This window comes from Thermothielavioides terrestris, chromosome 5 (assembly GCF_000226115.1).
Source record: "Thermothielavioides terrestris NRRL 8126 chromosome 5, complete sequence".
Taxonomy (NCBI): Eukaryota; Fungi; Ascomycota; class Sordariomycetes; order Sordariales; family Chaetomiaceae; genus Thermothielavioides; species Thermothielavioides terrestris.
Genome location: NC_016461.1, coordinates 180,489 through 197,837, shown reverse-complemented (window position 1 = coordinate 197,837; position 17,349 = coordinate 180,489). Strand labels below are relative to the sequence as shown.

The following is a 17,349-nucleotide window of genomic DNA, read 5'->3' as shown; positions in this document are numbered from 1 at the left end:
AGCTTCAATGACGAGTCTTGCGCTGGGTACTGTGTACACAGTGTAAGCAAAGTCAGAAGCTTCGCTTCATTTACCAGGCAAATCCTCCAGAGTTTTTCGAGGAGCGATTGGATGCCACAGTTCGCTATACCGTATTAGGACCAAGCTTTCCCTTTTTCGGCCGTCTCCAACACAGTGTCAATCCTATAGCTATATAGAGGGGGTGATATGTACCTTCTAAAGTTGTTGACGGCTTTTTGTATATATTAGAACATTAATTCCGCTTTGACTTTCCTTGAAGATGTAGTGTGGTGGGTGTTGTCGAGGGTAGCGATGACGTCATAGTATCTGTGGTGTTGTGGCTGAGCCACCACAAGCCAGTTCGACCACCGCAAGCAGGTTCAACCACTGTAAGCAGGTTCAACCACTGTAAGCAGGTTCGACTACCGTAAGCAGGTTCGACCATTGCAAGCAGGTTCGACTACCGTAAGTAGGTTCAACCACCGTAAGCTAGTACGACCACCGTAAGTAGGTTCAACCACTGTAAGCAGGTTCAGCTTCGCTTCACCACTTACTGGGGCGTGGCACAGTCAAGGGTCTTGTAGTGAGTAACTCTTTCGTGACGACCTAGGTCCGTGGTTGTAAGTGTACTGGGGCACGGCACACTCCCACAGGGGTAAGGTAGCTTTAAATTTAGTAAGTCGGGTGAAGACAGAACCCACGACCATCCACCAGCTTCAGCCCTAATTTTACAATATCCCAATCCAGGCTCTGAATGGCGCATCCTTGCGTAGACTGCATCCCAGTTGTGAATCTCGCTCCACCATCTCTCGACGGAGGCGTAGCGCGCCAGGTCGGACTCCCACGCCTCGGCCACGACCCTACACTGCTTCGTCGTCCCCTTTCATGCCCAGCGCCCAGGTCCATATCCGCTCCAGGCTCCTCTTCGACTTGGCAAGCACAAATCTCGCCAGCTCCAAGTGCCCCGTGTGCTCCGCAAACTCCACCTCCATGTCCTCCTGGTGGAAGACCTTGGCGCCGCGCGTGGCGATGGCGATGTAGTCGTCGCGCTCGGCCTGGTCCAGGCCGATCTCGCTCACGTGGCCGGCGTACCGCAGCAGCAGGCAGTTGAGGATAATGCGCGAGATGCGGCCGTTGCCGTCGCCGAACGGGTGGATGTTGACGAACTGGTGGTGGTACCGCGCCGCGAGCGTGTACGGGTCCAGCGTGCCGGCCTGCTCCGCCGCGAGGATGTCGTCGTTGAGGTGCGCCACCATGTCCTTCATGTAGCCTGGGACCGCCCGGGCGCGGATGCAGATGCTGGCCTTCTTCCTCTTGCCCCCGTCGCCGGGCTTCTCGTACTTGACCGCGACCTCGTGCGTGCGGTACTTGCCCGCCTCGACCTCCCCGTCGTCGTCCAGGCCGGTCTGGAGGATGCGGTGCGCTTCGAGGATGAGCTCCTCGGACCAAGGCTCCTTGTTGACCACGATGTGTTCGATCATGTAGTCCAGCGCTTGGGCGTGCTGTACGATCTCCCGGCGGGAGCGAAGCACGTGGCTGTGGCCGGCGGGGTGGTTGGTCGAGAGCAAGTGCTCCAGGTGCTGCTGATAGTCGGCATCCCTCTCCTCAATCTCGATGGGAACCTTCTCGCCCCGGAACACGGCCCGGCACAGCTTGGCCGTGACCTGGTAGCTGCTGCCGGCGGACTCGATCAGGTTGGACCCGTACACGAGCCGGAGAAGGGCCTCTTCGAGACCTTGCCAGGCCTCCATGGACCTGGCCGACGTGCTCCGTTGGGACCCGGCCCGCACCTTGTCGATGACGTCGGCAGGGTCGGCGACGAAATGTTGGCGGCTGGCCTCCTTCTTCAACTCTTCGGCCAGCCGGATGGTGAACTGGGGCTCGGCGGCGTCGGCGGGCTCGCCCCGGCGAATGCTGCCCCACGGGGGCCAGCCCTTGGAAAACGTGCTGGTGATGCTCTCGGCTAGGTTCGCCATTCTACGCGTTGTTCTGGCCGGGGAAGGGGAGGACGAGCGGCCGATCTCTAAATCGGGGAAGAGACTGGCGAGGGACTTGCGGCGGAGCGGTATCTCGACTTTGATCCTTGAGGGATCTTTCAATCAGCGGAAAATGGCCTTGTTTTTATAGCTTGGGCTCCGTCGCCACAGGTGCGTGGCCACATGCGTCTGTTGAATTTGCATGTGGGCAATCCCACATGCATCCATGGATGGCATTGCGTTCCTTTGACGCAGCGCTACGCATCGTGCTTTCCTGCAGGAAACAACGAGGTGGGAGGAAAACTGCTCTCCTGCATAAACAGCTATAAAAGCCTACCTAGGTGCTTCCTGCCTCCGCCTATCTATGGCACCGAAGGAAAGCTCTCACATAGCAAGCAGTGTTTACCTACCTAGGTAACTCATTCTGCATGTATGCTACGCAGTGTTCTCGGCGCCCAGCTGCGCGCAGATTCCCGCTCCTGCTAACGCACCCATCGACATGGCGTTGACAACACTGGTGATGGGTGTAGCGCAGTCGCCGGCCGCGAATACGCCCGTGACTGTCGTCTCGCAGAAAGGCTGAGTGGTTTTGATGACGCCTTCCTCGTTCAGTTCCAGACCGAGCTGTTGGACGAACGGGCCGTTGACTTCGCCCTTGGGCTTGTGGACCTGGCACAGTCCACGTTAGTCCAGACAATGGACGAATGTGACTGATCCCAGCCCACTTACAACAAAGCCATGCGAGGCGGCCGTCCCGTCTTCAAGATGCACAATTGCCTTGGACGAGCTGTTCTCTCCCTTCTCGAGCCGGACTACACGGCGGTTATCGAGAACGAAGACCGGATCTTCGGCCACCGCGGTGGCGAGCGAGTCCAAGAGCGCCGAGGAGCCGTTCGTGTAGATGACGACCTTCTTCGCCAGACGTTTCGCCATGCGCGACACATGAAGCGCGGGGCCTACCTTTGCGAGATCGCCGACAGCTAAGACGCCGACAGACGCCGAACCGCGGTCCTCGAACCCGTGGCAAAACAGGCAATGGTACCTTCAAGTCGTCACTCGCTCGTTAGCCGCACCGCCACCTTGCAATTAGCTAACTACAGCAAGCAGACAGAGAAGAGCACATACAGTCCCCGGCCCCAGAGGTCGTCATACCCAGGAATATCCGGATACACGTCCCGCACCCCAGTGGCCAGCACGAGTTTCCTGCCGCGCCAGGCGATGCCATTCGCGTCCGTGGCCTCGAAACGGCCGTCGTCGGTGCGGCGCACAGCGCTGACGCTCGTCTGCTCGAACCGAATCGTGTCGTAGCGAGCGAGGAGGTCGGCGCGGGCGGCAGCGCGGAAGTCGGCCGGGTCGCGATGGTCCCAGGTCGGCACGGCGTGCATGTGCGTGGCTCGCGCGTTGCGGTAGACGCCCGAGTCGAACACGACGGCCGTGTAGAGCTGCCGGGCGAGGGCCGTCGCCGCGCTGAGGCCCGCCGGGCCGCCGCCGATGATGAGTACGTCGAGGAGGGCGGGCATGGTCTTGAGCTTTACGCTTTGCATGTGCGGGAGTGTGACTGTGATACGCTGACTGAAAAGACAAGGAGCACCTGGATATAAGCCTAAAACTCCCACGGGTTGAGTACGTGGTCTTACAGATGGGCGGCGTGAGTTGTCTTATGTCGTGGCACGGAGACTTTTGCAAAAGGCTCCGAATGCGAAGGCCGGCGGCCCCCGTTAAACCGAGCCCTGAGTCCGACAATAGATCCCGAACAGGCCAATGGCCTGTTGGAAGATGGGCCCTGAGCCACGAGAGTCCAGCGCCATGACGTCGAAAAACCAAGAGATCAGGGGAGGAAGGATGCGGGAATCCGCACAGGTTAGGAGGCGTTTTGGTTGAATACGCGTTGCGGGCCCTCGTGAATGGAGGCGGGGGCGGTGACGAGCAAGGCAGCGGGAGCGCTGCCAAGGACGTTGAATGAGACTCGAGTTGCTGTATAGGTAGGCAGTGCATTTCGCACATGGGACCTAGCTCAGCATGTCCACACATGCCACAGGCATTTGAGGGCCACGCTGTGGCCTGCCCCTGACGTTAAGCGACAACAACAACAAGCTCAGCGGTCTGTCATGGCCCCCATCCCAGACGCTTCTCTTCAAAAATCTAGAACATTCTTGCTGAACATTCTTGCTTGTTACATCTCTTCAAGGGGTTAGGTGTAAGAGAGCGGTATAGGTCCAGAGAGTGTCCAGGAGGGCGTGGGGGTGGGGTTGGGTGTTTCCTGGATGGGGAGTGTCTGATAGACAGATGAGGTGAGAGAGTGGAAGAACCCAGGAAGTGAAGGGGAGCAGAGAGCATCACGCGAACGAGGAGGACAGGGAGGAGAGATAAACTCAACATCCAATTGAAAATGAGACAAGAGAGTGAAAAGAGACATTGAGAGATTCCGGGACAGAAATCCTCCGCTGAGAGCACTCCAGCTGGGAAGGCCCCAGCTCGTCAGACCTTGTTGCACGGGTACGTCGCGTAGTTGGGATCAACCTTGACCGGCGCCCGCCAATCAGTGGCGCTTTCCCAGTTACTCCATGCCTCGTCGTAGCTGCACACCGGGATGTTGATAAATCCCGGAGTGGTGATGTCCCGGGCCATCGCACTGTCCAGGAATGCTGACGAGCCGGGGTCGATCTTGAGGCCGCCGTTCTTGCGACCGTTTGCTTCAAACGTGCGTAACGCTCTGCACGCGTTAACATCGGAGAAAGGCGTGTGTCAGCACATCGCATCTGAAAGCACAAGGTCACGGGGAGAAGGGGTGAAGGAAGCGAGAGGGAAGGGAGGAAGAGGGGGAGGGGGGGAGGTACATCAGGATTTGCGATGAACACCTTGGAGACAACTGGGACCACTTTAGCTAGAAAGGTAGGTATTTTGAAATCCACTTACCCAGTAATAACATCCTGGAGTGTGACACCGCCAAAGACGTTGTCCCCGCTCGCCAGAGCGTCCATTCCAGGGAGTGAATCGAACGGATTCCGCCGGCACTTTGGATCACACGGGTCGCCAAAGGTGCTGAGCGGGTCACAACCATTGTCGCAATCCAAAGCATTGCCACTTGGAGTCCCGAGGAAGTACAGCTTTCCTGTCTTGGGCGGGTAGCATGCCCATACCTGGTTGATGACGCCAGGCACAAAGAAAGGCCTGCCATCAGAGAACGAGGTACCAGCGAATGGACCCAGGTCCGCCCCGCATGAGGCGCCAGAGTCGATGATCACGGGCGAGTGTTTGGACAGGATCCAGGCCTTGGGGATGGCGAAGGCGTAGAAGGATCGCAAGATGATGCCCTGAAGCTCCGTCTGTGTTATTTTCTCAGGCGGGTTGCCGTCGCTCAAGCCGACGGGCATCAGGTGGCCGCCGCCGATCAGCTTGGACAGCTTGGCGAGAGATTCATCAGTGCCGCTGAACCAGCTTAAAGCTGCCTGCTCGGTGGCGTTTCCCCATCCTTCAAGAACCTGACCCAGCAGGGCCGACACGTTATTCTGGTTTTGGCTCGTCCAACTGTCTACCGAGCTCTGGCCTGCGAGGAGGTCCTTGGCGATGGAGATGCCAGTGGCGAGCGCGCCGTACGTGATGTCCTTTGGGGTGTCCACGCGATCGGCGGCGTTGAAGTAGGGAAGCCTTGCTAAGAAGTTGTTGAAGAAAGGCGCGGCTACGAGAATGGCGCCCATGCCAACTATGTCGAGGAGGACTTGCAGCCAGGTTTCGCCGTCTTTGTCTTCAGGAACGGGGTCAAAGGTGTCGTGGAAGCTTCCCAGGGTGGCGTCGATGATGACGCCCGCTTGAAACAAGGAATCGTAGTACTGCAAGTACATTCGGTTCAGGTTGATCAGTGAGTTCCAGATGACCCAGCCTGCGGGGCCCGTGTCCCCGGCATGACCCGTCGGACACTGGGCCATATTGGAACAGCCGTTCGACTCATCCATGTACCCGCAATCTGCCGCCTCGGTAATCTTGAACGAGTGCTGAAGCGAATTCATCAGTGATGTTCCCATGGGTCGGTCAACCTTGCGGTAGTGATCCAGCGCGTCGGCCCAGGCGTCGTCACAGTCCAGTGCGGCCCACCGGGAGGCTGCCGTGTGGCCGATGTCGTTTTCAGCTATCTCGGCGTCGCAGGGTATGGACGTCCAGTTGCCACAGCGCCGTCCGAGGTCGGGGTCGCCGCCTGCGTACACCCTCGAGATGAAGCTGTTCCAGGACGGTTCTGTGTTCGCCGGCGGCCCCGGGTTGTCTTCCAGGTCGATGGCCCAATCGGAGACGCCGCCCAAACCCAGGCTTTTGTACAGGGCAGCCCGGTTGCTCTTGGTGGTTGGGGACATGTAGCCGACCCATTGATTGTTGTCGTACACCAGCACGTCCGTCTGGCTCTTGGAGTCGAAGAAGGAAGTGACCACGCGACTCGACGACGCCGCAATGTCCTTGATCTCGGCATCGGAGAGGTATCCTGCCACGCCGGTGCAGGGGCCGGGCTCGGCCATGGACTCGTTGTGCGGGCCGCCGCCAAAAGTGCACATCTCGCCCCAGCATCCAGGAGTGGTCATGCCGTAGGATCTGCCGTAACTCGTGACGCCCACCATGACCTTGCTGGAGGGCACGCCGGCCTTGGTGATCATGGCCAGCGCGTTGATGGTCTCGGTAAGGTTCACGTCGCTACGAAGACAGCTGCCGCCGGGGCAGCCGGGATCGTTCCACTTGCTGCCAAAGTCCCACTGACCGTGGAGGTCGTACGTCATGTAGACAATGTAGTCGACCACGGCGGAAATCTGTTTGATGGGGAAGCCTTTCAGATACCAGAACGAAGCCGGGGCAGCGATAGAAACGGTCTTCCCCGGGAGCATGTTCTTGAGCAGCACCAGGAAGGCGAGGTAGTTGGGTCCGTCGCTTGGGCTGGCACCGGCCATGTCCGGTGCGGCGGGGTATTCCCAGTCGATGTCGACCCCGTCGAGGTTGTTGCTCTTGATGAAGTCGGCAATGCTGGTGGCCATGGCCAGCCGGTTGGCCGCCGTCGCGCCGGTGCGGAAGATGCTGGCGGTGCTGGGATCGGTCGAAAATGTCCAGCCGCCGAAGGAAAGAATCCTTTTAACCCCAGTGAGCGCAGCAAACTTCCTGAACTCGTACTGCGCCGCAATGTCGCCGATGACCACCTGATAGTCCTTGGTAAGCGTCGCAAAAGCGTAATGGATGTGTGTATATTGGGACGTGTCAATTTGCGAGACATCGAGGTGGACGCATGGCCGGCCCAGGTTGTACCCCTCGAAGTACCCAATCCTTTGCCAGTTGACGTCCCCGCTCCGGATGATGCTGGTGCCGCAGTTCGAGATGCAGCCGTTGGTGCCCGGAGCCGCCGTGCCTGGAGCCCCCGTACTAGTGTTGGTACAGAACTCGGCTGTCGTGCCACAAAACCCCCAAACATCACAGCACGCGTTGAGTGGGCAGGGGTTCAGCGTGGAGAGGTCAGTTCCCGGAGGGGGCTTGGCTGTCCCGGGGACCTGCGGACCGCACATAGCGTTGGGGATCACGGCAGGCATCGGAGGGTCTCCTTTGCTCACGCATATGTTCACGCCAACCCACAGGTTGCTGCAGCCGTTCCACCCCCACGTGTTTTTGTTGAAGCTCTCGAGGTCATCAGGCTTTAGACTGCGAGACGCGGCAATCTTCCAGCAGGAGTCATCGGCGACCGTCGTGTAAGTCGCGCACGAGCCATCCGCGTTTGGCTGGGGTTGGAAGTTGGGAAGGGTTCCCGAGGTGCAGCAGACGTGCTGATATGGCTGCAAGGTGGCACAGAGATTGGGCTGCGTGTTGTATGACATGAACGTTGCGCCGGAAATACCACTGTCCAACAACGTCAGTCGTCGATTCCGGTATTGATGAGAAGAAGCGCGAGCTTGACGTACCATTTTGCAGCGAGAGAGCCGCAACTGTCGCCAGACACCACCTGAATTGTGCGGCACTCGCTACGGGGAAGAAGAGAGGCATGAAGTGCGGTCGAGTTGCCTAGGGTGCTGTTCGGGGCAGTGAAATCCGTATCATTGGAGACAGGATACAGCGGAGGCGCGGTGACATAAAGCGGCCCGGTGACGTTGAGCCTCTCGGAGAAGGGCACGGCCGGTTCGACACACTCGGCCTGTCTCCACTTTCTCACGGCCGCTTGGACAGCCTGGAAGCTGCCGTTCACGGCGACGGCGAGTCCAAGGACGTGGTCTGCAGCCCGCCCCGGGCCGCAGAGTTGCGCCACCAGTCCACCACCAAGGCCTCTGGAGCGGAAGGCTGATAGAATCGTGTTGAGGACGAAGGTGTTTCCTGTGCCTTCACGCTGCAATGCCGAGCCAAGGTAAAACCCGAAGGTCGCGTTGCCGGTGAGACCAAACAGGACGGTTGAACCGCTGTCAGTGCCGAAGCCCTTGGAAAGATAGGCGCCTAGATGAGACAAGAGTGAAGTGGCGTCTCCGCTCAGGACCGTGGTACTTCCGGCGTCCAACCATCCCAGCTGGAAAGTGGCATTGACCTCCGTGGCCGGCAGCGGCGGCGTGGGCGATGCCGGAAGGCGGTTCCAGTCCGCACCCCAGAGGCCACAAGCCCGAAGACGATGCAAGGTATTGGGCTCGTCAACGTTGTCGTCGACGGAGAAGTCGAAGAAGAAACGCTGCGGGCACCGATGGAGCTGATCCAGGTTGTGGTAGACGGACCAATTGGTTGGTGCTGCTCCCGCGGTGTAGCAGTGGGCTGGGCAAGGATCCTTAGGATTGCCCCCTTGGCCGGCGACCGCGTTCACCAGCGCCGCGACGAGAACGACAAAGCGTACCAGCGGCTCGCCGAGGGCCGTCATTGTCCCACCGGACTTATCACACGGACGAAGACACAGATATAAGCAAAGGGCAAGGAGGCTCGACCCAAACTTGACTGGAGCTTAAAGACCGGAAACAGAGTCATCTCAGAACGCACCTGGTCGCTCGCTTATAAGTGATGTCAGGTTCTCTGGTCCGTCTCCCTCGCTCCCTCTGCGCATTGAGGCTCATCCAGGCTGGCCTTGAAAACGCCCCTTTCCAGGAAAAAACCAACCCATGTGCGGTGATGGCGACTTGTTCAGAGTCCAGACCGACATAAGCTCGTAGCTTGGGGCTCTCCGCTTCATTCGTTTCCGCTCCGAAGTACAGGTACACAATACCTCATAGGATATATGTGCAGCATTGCGGGCTAGGTGTAGTGTTTGCTGCTTGGGTGGAGTCAATATTGCAATATCCAGTACCAACCAGTACTACCTACCTGATTCTACTCGAATGATTAGTTCCTAATATCGGTTGGGCTAGTCAATTCCGCGCCTTATATATTGCTGACAGCTGCACTGCATTTTTAATCCCAAACAGCGTATAGGAAGTGTCGCTTCTGTACCCCGGGCTCACCGGTCTGCTCTCCAACAGCATCGTTTTCCGGGCCAGATGTTGTTGGACCCGTTGTCGGCGTCATGGAAGCGTCGTAAATCCGCCAGCATGGTGGCGTTCTCAACGGCAGGTACCTGTCTACCAACTTAAGGAGGTAGGTACTCCATTGTAACCCTGATACACCGAACCCTTTGTTGTTGGGGCGGTTTGCATGCACGGGACTCCAGGCTGGAAGGCAATCTCGGAGCACGCCCCGTTGGAGGCCAGGCAGCTCAGGGGATTTGATACCCATGTACTAAACGGTGATGCGAAGAATTCGAGTTGGTCATCGTCAGATTACCGAGAGATTGCATTGCCGGCACCAGCGGACAAGAACCACTTTCCGACGCCAGGTACCTTGGTCCATATGCTGTCTGGACACAACCGTGGCTGAACTTCACCTCTCCAAGTTCACCTGCCCCGGTCAAAACGAGCACACAAGACCGATGAATACGAGAGCATGAATGATCAACACCGCGATACCGGCCGATGAGGTAAGCCGCGCCGTGGCGAAGCCCCTGGTTCTCGTCCCTGCGCTCGTGCTCTGTGTCGGCTTGGGCGGACACGGCCCGGTGTAACGCGGGTGAGGGGCGCTGCAGGCGGACGCGGTGAGTGCGGCCGCGATACTCGAGGCTGCAGCAGTGTCGAGTTGGAGGGCGCAGGGTTTAGGCGAGGGCTGCTGGTGCGCCAACACGCCGCACACGTCCCGACGCTTCCACTCCTCGGTGACGCCAACCTTGAGCGCCGTCGTCACATTCAGAGCCATCCCTTGCTGAGCGGGACATGAGGAGGACGCCGCGGCCAAGTCAACGGCCTGAGCGCCCTTGGCGATGGAGAAGCTTGTGTGGTTTGTCGTGTCATTCACATGAAGATAGTCGATGTCGAGGATCTCAAAGTCGGAGTAGGGATCAGCCGTGCAGTTGCCGTAAGCCAAGGTCCAGACGAGCATGTAATTGCCCTCGACTGTAAGCGCCTGGCTGCTGACAAACTTGAAGTAGGGATCGGTGGTGGTGTTGATGCCCCACGCGAGGTCCGTGGCCCCATAATCGACGAATTCGCCTGTTGGCAGAATACGGATGCTCCACTCCAGCAAAGGTATGAGCGGAATCCAAGCCGGGGAGTTGCGAAAGGCGAACACCAAAGGCATCAGGGTCGTTGGCGCGTAGGTCTCGTTCCGAGGGAACACGACGTCGAACTCCACCGTGGCCGGGTATGTTTGTGCCACAGCGCTGCACGCCCAGGCCAGCGCTTGGAGCAAGGAGGGTAGATGCATCCCCGAGAGTGTACCGGAATGCACAGAATCAGCAATCCAAAGAGCGCAAGAGAAGCTGTGTTGGAGCAAAAGAACCGTGCAGTGACCATAAAAGATGAAAGACGCTGTGATGTGATGGGAAAGGGGAAGAGGGAAATGTCTGGCGCACCTGCGGAGCGTGTTGGTTGTATCTATGTCTGTATGTCAGAGTATTGAGCCGGCTAAATTGCTCCAGACTTCACCAGCCGCCCCAAGGAGACACAAGTGCCTAGCCGCCCAACAAATTAGACACAAGTGCCTTGCCGTCCTCAGCTGATAGAGCCCAATTTCTGCCCCAACAAGTGCAACAGACAAAGATAGGAGGATCGCGAATGATGTGACGGAATTGAGGTGCTTACTCGCATTATTGATCGTGAGCCACACCTTGAGTTATATTGGCACCCATTCCTGGCTGCCAACCCTGGTGACCAGTGCGATACCTCCCTTGGTAGACAACCCTTTTCGTCGTGGTACCTGTACAATGTGACGAGAGCCGCTGAAGCAACGGAGGACCTTCGTCTCTCTGCCACGAACAGGGAAGGCATGGACATGCAAACAGACGACTTCTCTATCAAGTGCTTTGCCCTCGTATAACACCAGCCACATGGCATCCATTGAGGCCAGACACACCCCTAATTCTGTCCATCTTTCCGCAATCATCTCTCAACATGGCGCGTCCAAGTGCTCTGTTTCTGCTCGCCATTTTCCCTTTCTACGCATCTGCGGCCTGCCCGCGTAGGGCTGCCAGAGACAAACTGCCCGTGAGAGACGTCACATGCAGTTACGCTGTGCAGGCGAGCAACGGAGACACCTGCGACTCGGTGGCTAGCTCATGGAGCATCTCCGTTTCGGAATTCGAGTCCCTCAACCCCGGGGTGAGCTGCCCCACGCTGGTCGTCGGCCACTCATACTGCGTCTTCGGCACAATCACGACCAGTACCACGACCAAGCAGAGCCCGACACCACCTCCCGCTTCACCAACAACGAGCCCCTCAAAGACAACCACGAGCACCTCTACTACGTCGGCTTTTCCCTACCAGCCTACCCAATCGGGCCTGGCAGCGAACTGTGAGTCTCCGTCGAGCGACCAATGTCATACGCTAGCGGCTGCTGATCTGGTTGGCCTCGATAGGCAACCAGTTCTACTTTGTCCAGGCAGGCGATACCTGCGACGCCATTGACCAGAAGTACCAGATCAGCTTCTCTCAATTGTGAGTGCTGCCGTCTGGTGGTCGGGGGTCTGGGTGAGCCTATCACTGACAATGAGATTGCAGCTACGCTTGGAATCCCGCCGTGGGACCAGGCAAGTACACTCCAGCTAACTTCCAATGCTCCTATACTAGATGACACAACTTTCATCGATCCATATTCCCGCTCTCCCCCTTGACCCTTCCCCTTTGGAGCGGCAGTTCCATTTCAGCCTCCTCCTGCCCCAATCTTTCTGTTCATATCACCGCTGGCATCTTGTGACTCAACCTGAACCATACCGAGATTCCTTCACTCCCCTTATAAATTTCCAGCCGTGTTGAACGACCCTAGCGCGAACCTAACACAACCCCAGATTGCCACGCCCTGTTGGCCTCGACCTGGGTGTGCGTCGGCGTCCCTGGCGCAAGCCACACAACGGGGCCGCAGCCGCAGATGCCGGGCGTCGTGGCCAGCTGCAAGACCTACTACTTCGTCCAGCCGGGCGACAGCTGCTGGTCTATCGAACTGGCTAAGGGCATCTCAGACGCCCAGCTGCACAAGTGGAACACGGGCATCAACGCGGACTGCACGAACTTGTGGGCGAATGCGTACATCTGCGTGGGGGCGTAGTGGGGAGCCATGACTGGGATTTGACCTACATTCGGGGATTCTATGACATCAAGAAGGACAGGCGGTGGTCTCCGGAATGCTGCTGTAACTGCGGAGTGGTTTAATGGCATATTGTTCTTGGGCTCGTGGCTTATAGGGTGGGTGGCAGGCGATGATACGTAGCTTTCATGTTTCATTTGGTCTAACTGAACCCTCTACGGATTGTTTACTGGTGGATTGAATTCACGTTGGAATGCGGTATCACATCTTGCCCTCTTCGTTCCATAGGAACCAATCCATGGCGAGCCGGGGGACGATTTAGCGGGACTCTGGCGATCGCTCGAGCGGCAGCTAGGCAACTGACTCTGTTCTCATGTCCGGAACATCGCGCTGCTAAGGGTCTCGGCGGACGACGCGCGTGCCGATCGAAGGCTGCAGGGCTTAGAAGAGGAACCCGATGACCTTGTGGACGCGGTCGACTTGCTATGCCGCGGCATCCTTCCGCCATTATCTCGGTCCATTTTCGTAGAAGGCCAAAGAGCCATTCTGCCGCTGAACTAAGACCGGTAGGACCTGACTATAGCCACCATCGGCCAGCAGGCTCGTAAATATAGCAAACGTATCTCTATCTTTATAGCTAAGCACAATACCGCGCAAGGAGGCGGTTAGGCGTGGCGTTGCGCTAGCCACCCGAGTCCAGCACAACGAAGTTGCCGATCGCGTCGTAGACGTAGGGGTCATATTCGCCCGGGAGGTTGAATACCCGGAAGAGTCATGGTGTCAGGCGGGTTCCAGGTAAATGAGCAAGCAAAATGGCCTGAGAATCCAGGTCCGGCTGACAATGACGCTGAAACATTGTATGTCCGCTGATTCTTGGTTCGCAGTGCATGCATCCTCGGGTATCACAAACCAGCAGCTCAACTGCCGCCCCTTCAGTCAGCCGCACTCTCCCTCATGCCCTTCGTCCGCAACGACAGCTTAGCCTCTCCCTCCGCAAACGGCAGCGCCAGGCCGGTTTCCCCGGTCTTCCCGCCACCACCACCACCGGCGGCGGCAGCCGTTGCCGCCCTCCTCAACTCCTCCCCTCTCCTCCCCGCGGCATCACTCACATCACTCCCGCGCCGACTGCCCCCACCCACACTACTGCTCGCATCGTCGGCAGCGCCGTGCACATCCCTACTCGCAGCACCACCACCACCACCACCCGCCGCCAGCCCCTTGACCCTCCCTGCCCACAGGCCCCTCACGCCGCCCCTCTTCCGCTCAGGCATCTCCTCGCTGCCGGCGCTGCACACATACAACAGATACTTAAGATTCGGCAGCGTGTGGCGAATATCCACGACCTTGAGCCCCTGCGACGCGCACAGCGCCTCGACGTCCTTGTTGAGCAGGAACCAGGCGTAATCAAACCGAAAATGGGCGCCGGAGCCGCCGCGCGGGACGTACAGCGGGAACTCGCGCAGGGGCCCGCCGGCGGGGCCGGCGCCGCCGGGCAGCTGGGAGATGTCGTCGCGCACGGTGGCGCGCGAGCCGAGCGGGCGCAGCGGGTAGGGCAGCGGCACGGCGAGGTAGTACTGCAGGTGGTCGGTCAGCTGGGCGACGAGGCCGAGGGCGGCGGAGAGGGCGTCCTCGGTGGTGGCGGGCGCGGAGGCGGAGGAGGAGGAGGAGGTCGGGTGGGAGGAGGTCGTGGTGGCGGAGTCGTAGTCGGTTGTGTTGGGCAGCGGGAGGCCGCAGATCTGGAAGGACAGCGGCGGGGCGTTGGGGGTCGGGGTGATGTTGTAGATGCGGGAGAGGTCGGTGCAGATGCGGCGGCGCTGGCCGCGGATGTCGGCTTTGGTCTTGGCGAGGAGCGCCTGGGAATGCGCGAGCTGCTCCGCCGCGTTGGACACGTCCTGGGCGGCTTTCTGCTGCGCGGCGCGGCCCTTGGCTATGGCGTCCCTGCGCGCGGCTATGGACGCTCTCAGCTCTTCGTTTCGTTTCTTCGCCGCCGCAACGGCCCGCCGTTGTTGCGCCAGGTATTTGTTGGCCAAGGCGAGCCGGTCTTCGGCGTGGGGCACTTCGTTCTTGGCCTCCCGGCTCAGGAGATCGTTAATCTGTTGGGCGAGCAGGCGGCGGGTAGCCAGCGCGTCCTGGATCGAGTTGTCCAGGGTGGCCAGTTTCATCAGCGCGTTGTAGGACGATGTCGGCACCGCGGGAGCGTGCTTGGGCGGCGCGGGCTTGGACGAGAGCTCCAGGGAGTAGATGCCGTCGGTCATGTGGAAGGCGAGACTGTTCGGCGGGAAATGCACGTTCTGTAGGCTGCCCAGCCAGTTCAGGGCCCGCAAGTCGACCTCATCCTGCAGCAGCAGCGTCCAGGCGCTGTTGCGCTTTGCCCATACCCTAATTGTCACCTGGGGCGATTGCGTGGCGGGAGACTCGAGCTCGGACAGGTCAAAGAAGCGAAAATTGAAGTTCTGGGCGCCGTCAGCGAGACACGTCCCTCTCTGCTCCCGACAATCCGTACCGTCGCGCGCTCTGCAACCTCGCTGATGTAGACCGGGTCCTCCTCTGCGTCGACATGCAGCGAGAAGAAGGCGTCGGCCAGGCGGCTCTCGAAGACGTCCTCGAGTTTCTTCTGTCGAGCCGCGGGGCTGTCGTTGGCCAGATTCGTACTTCTGCGGCGGCCAGCCGGCGGGCGCAGGTCTTCGGACGAGAGCGCATGGTGCAGCTGGGGTGCATCGCGCAGCGACTCGAGCTTGGCGGGACTCTTGTTTAGGGCAGCGTCGTCGATGGCGTGGCCGCGCGGGCGCGAGAAGGTCAGGTTCCTCAGCGAAATGCCGCGCAGGTGGCGGAGTTTGCGGTTTTGCGGCAGCAGCAGCGGGCGCGTCGGCTCGGTCGACATTGTATCATGGCGAGATCGGGATCGGGATTGCCGGCATTGTGCGTGGGTGTTGTTGGCAGTATCCGGACGAAGCCATTGGTGGTGACGATGGCGCAGGGTGGAGCATGCACAGCAGCTCCTTTGGGAAGCAAGCTGGGGCCTAGACCCCTGCCCACGGGGGTTACAGTTGCTGGACAGCAATCTCCCATTGGCATCTGCGAACTGCGAACCGAACTTTGACTGAACGCAACAACCTCACGCATCGCGTGGCGATGGCGACGGAGAAAGCTTCCATGCATTGCACCGACACTCTAAGCAGTTGTTTTACTTTCTTGAAACGCAACCCACAATCGCTGCTGGCAAAAATCCGCATTCCCAAATGACACGGACAACCGTACAAATACACGCACACATCCACATCCACACCCACACCCCGAGCGAGCGATAATAATACCACGTCACGGCCGATACGGACGAAAGTATGGCTCCCTCGCTACCGGTGGCGGCGGCGGCAGCGGCATCTCGGGCTCGCGTATGCCCCACGCATCTCGAAACGGATCCTTCGTCAGCGTCGCCAGCCTTTGGCCGCGGTACCAGCCGGGGATGTCGCTGCTGCTGGTGAAATCCCCGGCGGCGGTCATCTCGTGCTTCGCATTAGCCGTGCCGAACAGCCGGTCCAGCTCCTGCTCCTCGCGCCGGCTCTTGCGCCGCCGCAGGTAGTAGAAGAGCGCGCACACCAGCAGCGTGAGCACCGCGACCGCCCCGCCCACCCCCACCGCCACCTTGGCTGCCGAGCTGAACCCCCCGCTGCTGTCGGACGCCGCCGCCTTGTCGTCTCCCTGCAGCGACGGCGTCGAGGTCGGCGTGCCGGCGCCGATGACGATGTGCGCCGTGCCGCTGGTCTGCGGGTGGCCGTCGATCACCAGCGTCGTCTCGGCGCTGGAGTCGGCGCCCGTGCCGATGGTGTGCGTCCCGGACGCCGTGATGCGGTTGTCAGTTGATGTGCTGGTGGCGGTTGGTCGTGTTGACTCGGTGCTGGAGGCCGGACGGTCGCTGCTCTGCCAGTTGATCTGGATCATGGGCGCGAACAGGCTGAGCGCTGTGATGGACGCCGCCGCATCAGGGACTGTCCGAACGGCCAAGTCCCCGCTCTTATTCCCGTCGCATGTGACGGTGGGCACGGTGGTGGACGTGGCCACCATCGTGCATGTCTGGCCGTTGATGTTGGCACAGCCATAACCACTGGCCGCTGGTCAGTGACTGTAGCAGAGCCTGACGCTGGATACTAACCTCGGACAGCAGCCCACTGCCGTCTCCCCGTCTCGCAGCTTAAACTGCACCGGCCAACCCGAACCCCCTCCGCTGCCTCCTGTCGCCGAGCAGGCTGTGGCGTACCCCACGGGACAGTGCAGTCCAGGGGAGTAAAAACCCCATCCCTGGAGCGGCGGTTTTTGGCTCTGGGCCCCCTTCGATGTCGACGGCCAACATGACGTGGCATCGACGGCGCTCCCTGCGGTGCACGCCTGGCCGAGGTACGCAACGTCGCTGGTCCCGCCGCCGAGTAACAGCCCCACCAATCCGCCGCCTCTTGCGCCGACGGCCACTGTGCACGCCGCCGGCGGCGTGAAGGTCGTGGTCAGCGGCCCGAGGTTGGTGGGCGCCTGTCCGATGAGCACGGTGGTCGTCATGTTCGACGGCGCGTCTCACTGCTTCCGGGATGGCTGTGGCGTCGAGATCGCAATTGTGTGCCACATCGTCCAGTTCCCGATGGATGGGCGAGTTTTAGATGGGGAGATGGAGACGGCCATTGCGGGTGCGGCCCAGCAGGACTGTCCTGAATCCGGCTGCGATCTCCCTTGCGGATTGCATTCCCACGCGAGACTTCTGTTTGTGCTTGGAATGAGGTTTCCGCCATTGGTCCCCGTACTCTGCCGCGTTTCATCCTCCTATGAGCCGGGCAAACTTTGGTGCCATGTGTCC

General features: G+C 59.7%; 7 protein-coding genes across 7 annotated transcripts; 1 reads left to right on the top strand and 6 right to left on the bottom strand.

Moving 5' to 3' along the window:
• Positions 1 to 860: 860 nt before the first annotated feature.
• Positions 861 to 1,751, bottom strand: THITE_2056840 (uncharacterized protein; the record flags this gene model as incomplete). The annotated part of the gene is made up of 1 exon (XM_003656141.1): positions 861 to 1,751. One exon carries the CDS (start codon positions 1,749 to 1,751, stop codon positions 861 to 863), a length of 891 nt encoding a protein of 296 aa, XP_003656189.1.
• A 660-nt stretch (positions 1,752 to 2,411) lies between these two features.
• On the bottom strand, positions 2,412 to 3,496 carry THITE_2057949 (uncharacterized protein; the record flags this gene model as incomplete). Its single annotated transcript, XM_003656140.1, has 3 exons — positions 2,412 to 2,645; positions 2,706 to 3,018; positions 3,102 to 3,496. 3 exons carry the CDS (start codon positions 3,494 to 3,496, stop codon positions 2,412 to 2,414), a joined length of 942 nt encoding a protein of 313 aa, XP_003656188.1.
• A 958-nt stretch (positions 3,497 to 4,454) lies between these two features.
• Positions 4,455 to 8,829, bottom strand: THITE_2057765 (glycoside hydrolase family 18 protein; the record flags this gene model as incomplete). Its single annotated transcript, XM_003656139.1, has 3 exons — positions 4,455 to 4,689; positions 4,893 to 7,835; positions 7,898 to 8,829. The coding sequence occupies 3 exons, from the start codon at positions 8,827 to 8,829 to the stop codon at positions 4,455 to 4,457; spliced, it is 4,110 nt and encodes a 1,369-aa protein (XP_003656187.1).
• A 930-nt stretch (positions 8,830 to 9,759) lies between these two features.
• On the bottom strand, positions 9,760 to 10,798 carry THITE_2120610 (uncharacterized protein). Its single transcript, XM_003656138.1, has one exon. It carries the CDS (start codon positions 10,692 to 10,694, stop codon positions 9,846 to 9,848), a length of 849 nt encoding a protein of 282 aa, XP_003656186.1. The 5' UTR covers positions 10,695 to 10,798; the 3' UTR covers positions 9,760 to 9,845.
• A 684-nt stretch (positions 10,799 to 11,482) lies between these two features.
• On the top strand, positions 11,483 to 12,530 carry THITE_2013732 (carbohydrate-binding module family 50 protein; the record flags this gene model as incomplete). Its single annotated transcript, XM_003656137.2, has 4 exons — positions 11,483 to 11,780; positions 11,845 to 11,923; positions 11,987 to 12,005; positions 12,252 to 12,530. Coding segments are annotated over 4 exons (675 nt in total), but the record flags the coding sequence as incomplete, so codon positions are not given.
• Positions 12,531 to 13,441: 911 nt separating this feature from the next.
• Positions 13,442 to 15,390, bottom strand: THITE_2091354 (uncharacterized protein; the record flags this gene model as incomplete). Its single annotated transcript, XM_003656136.1, has 2 exons — positions 13,442 to 14,962; positions 15,013 to 15,390. 2 exons carry the CDS (start codon positions 15,388 to 15,390, stop codon positions 13,442 to 13,444), a joined length of 1,899 nt encoding a protein of 632 aa, XP_003656184.1.
• A 437-nt stretch (positions 15,391 to 15,827) lies between these two features.
• On the bottom strand, positions 15,828 to 17,057 carry THITE_2057645 (uncharacterized protein; the record flags this gene model as incomplete). The annotated part of the gene is made up of 2 exons (XM_003656135.1): positions 15,828 to 16,611; positions 16,660 to 17,057. The coding sequence occupies 2 exons, from the start codon at positions 17,055 to 17,057 to the stop codon at positions 15,828 to 15,830; spliced, it is 1,182 nt and encodes a 393-aa protein (XP_003656183.1).
• Positions 17,058 to 17,349: the final 292 nt, after the last annotated feature.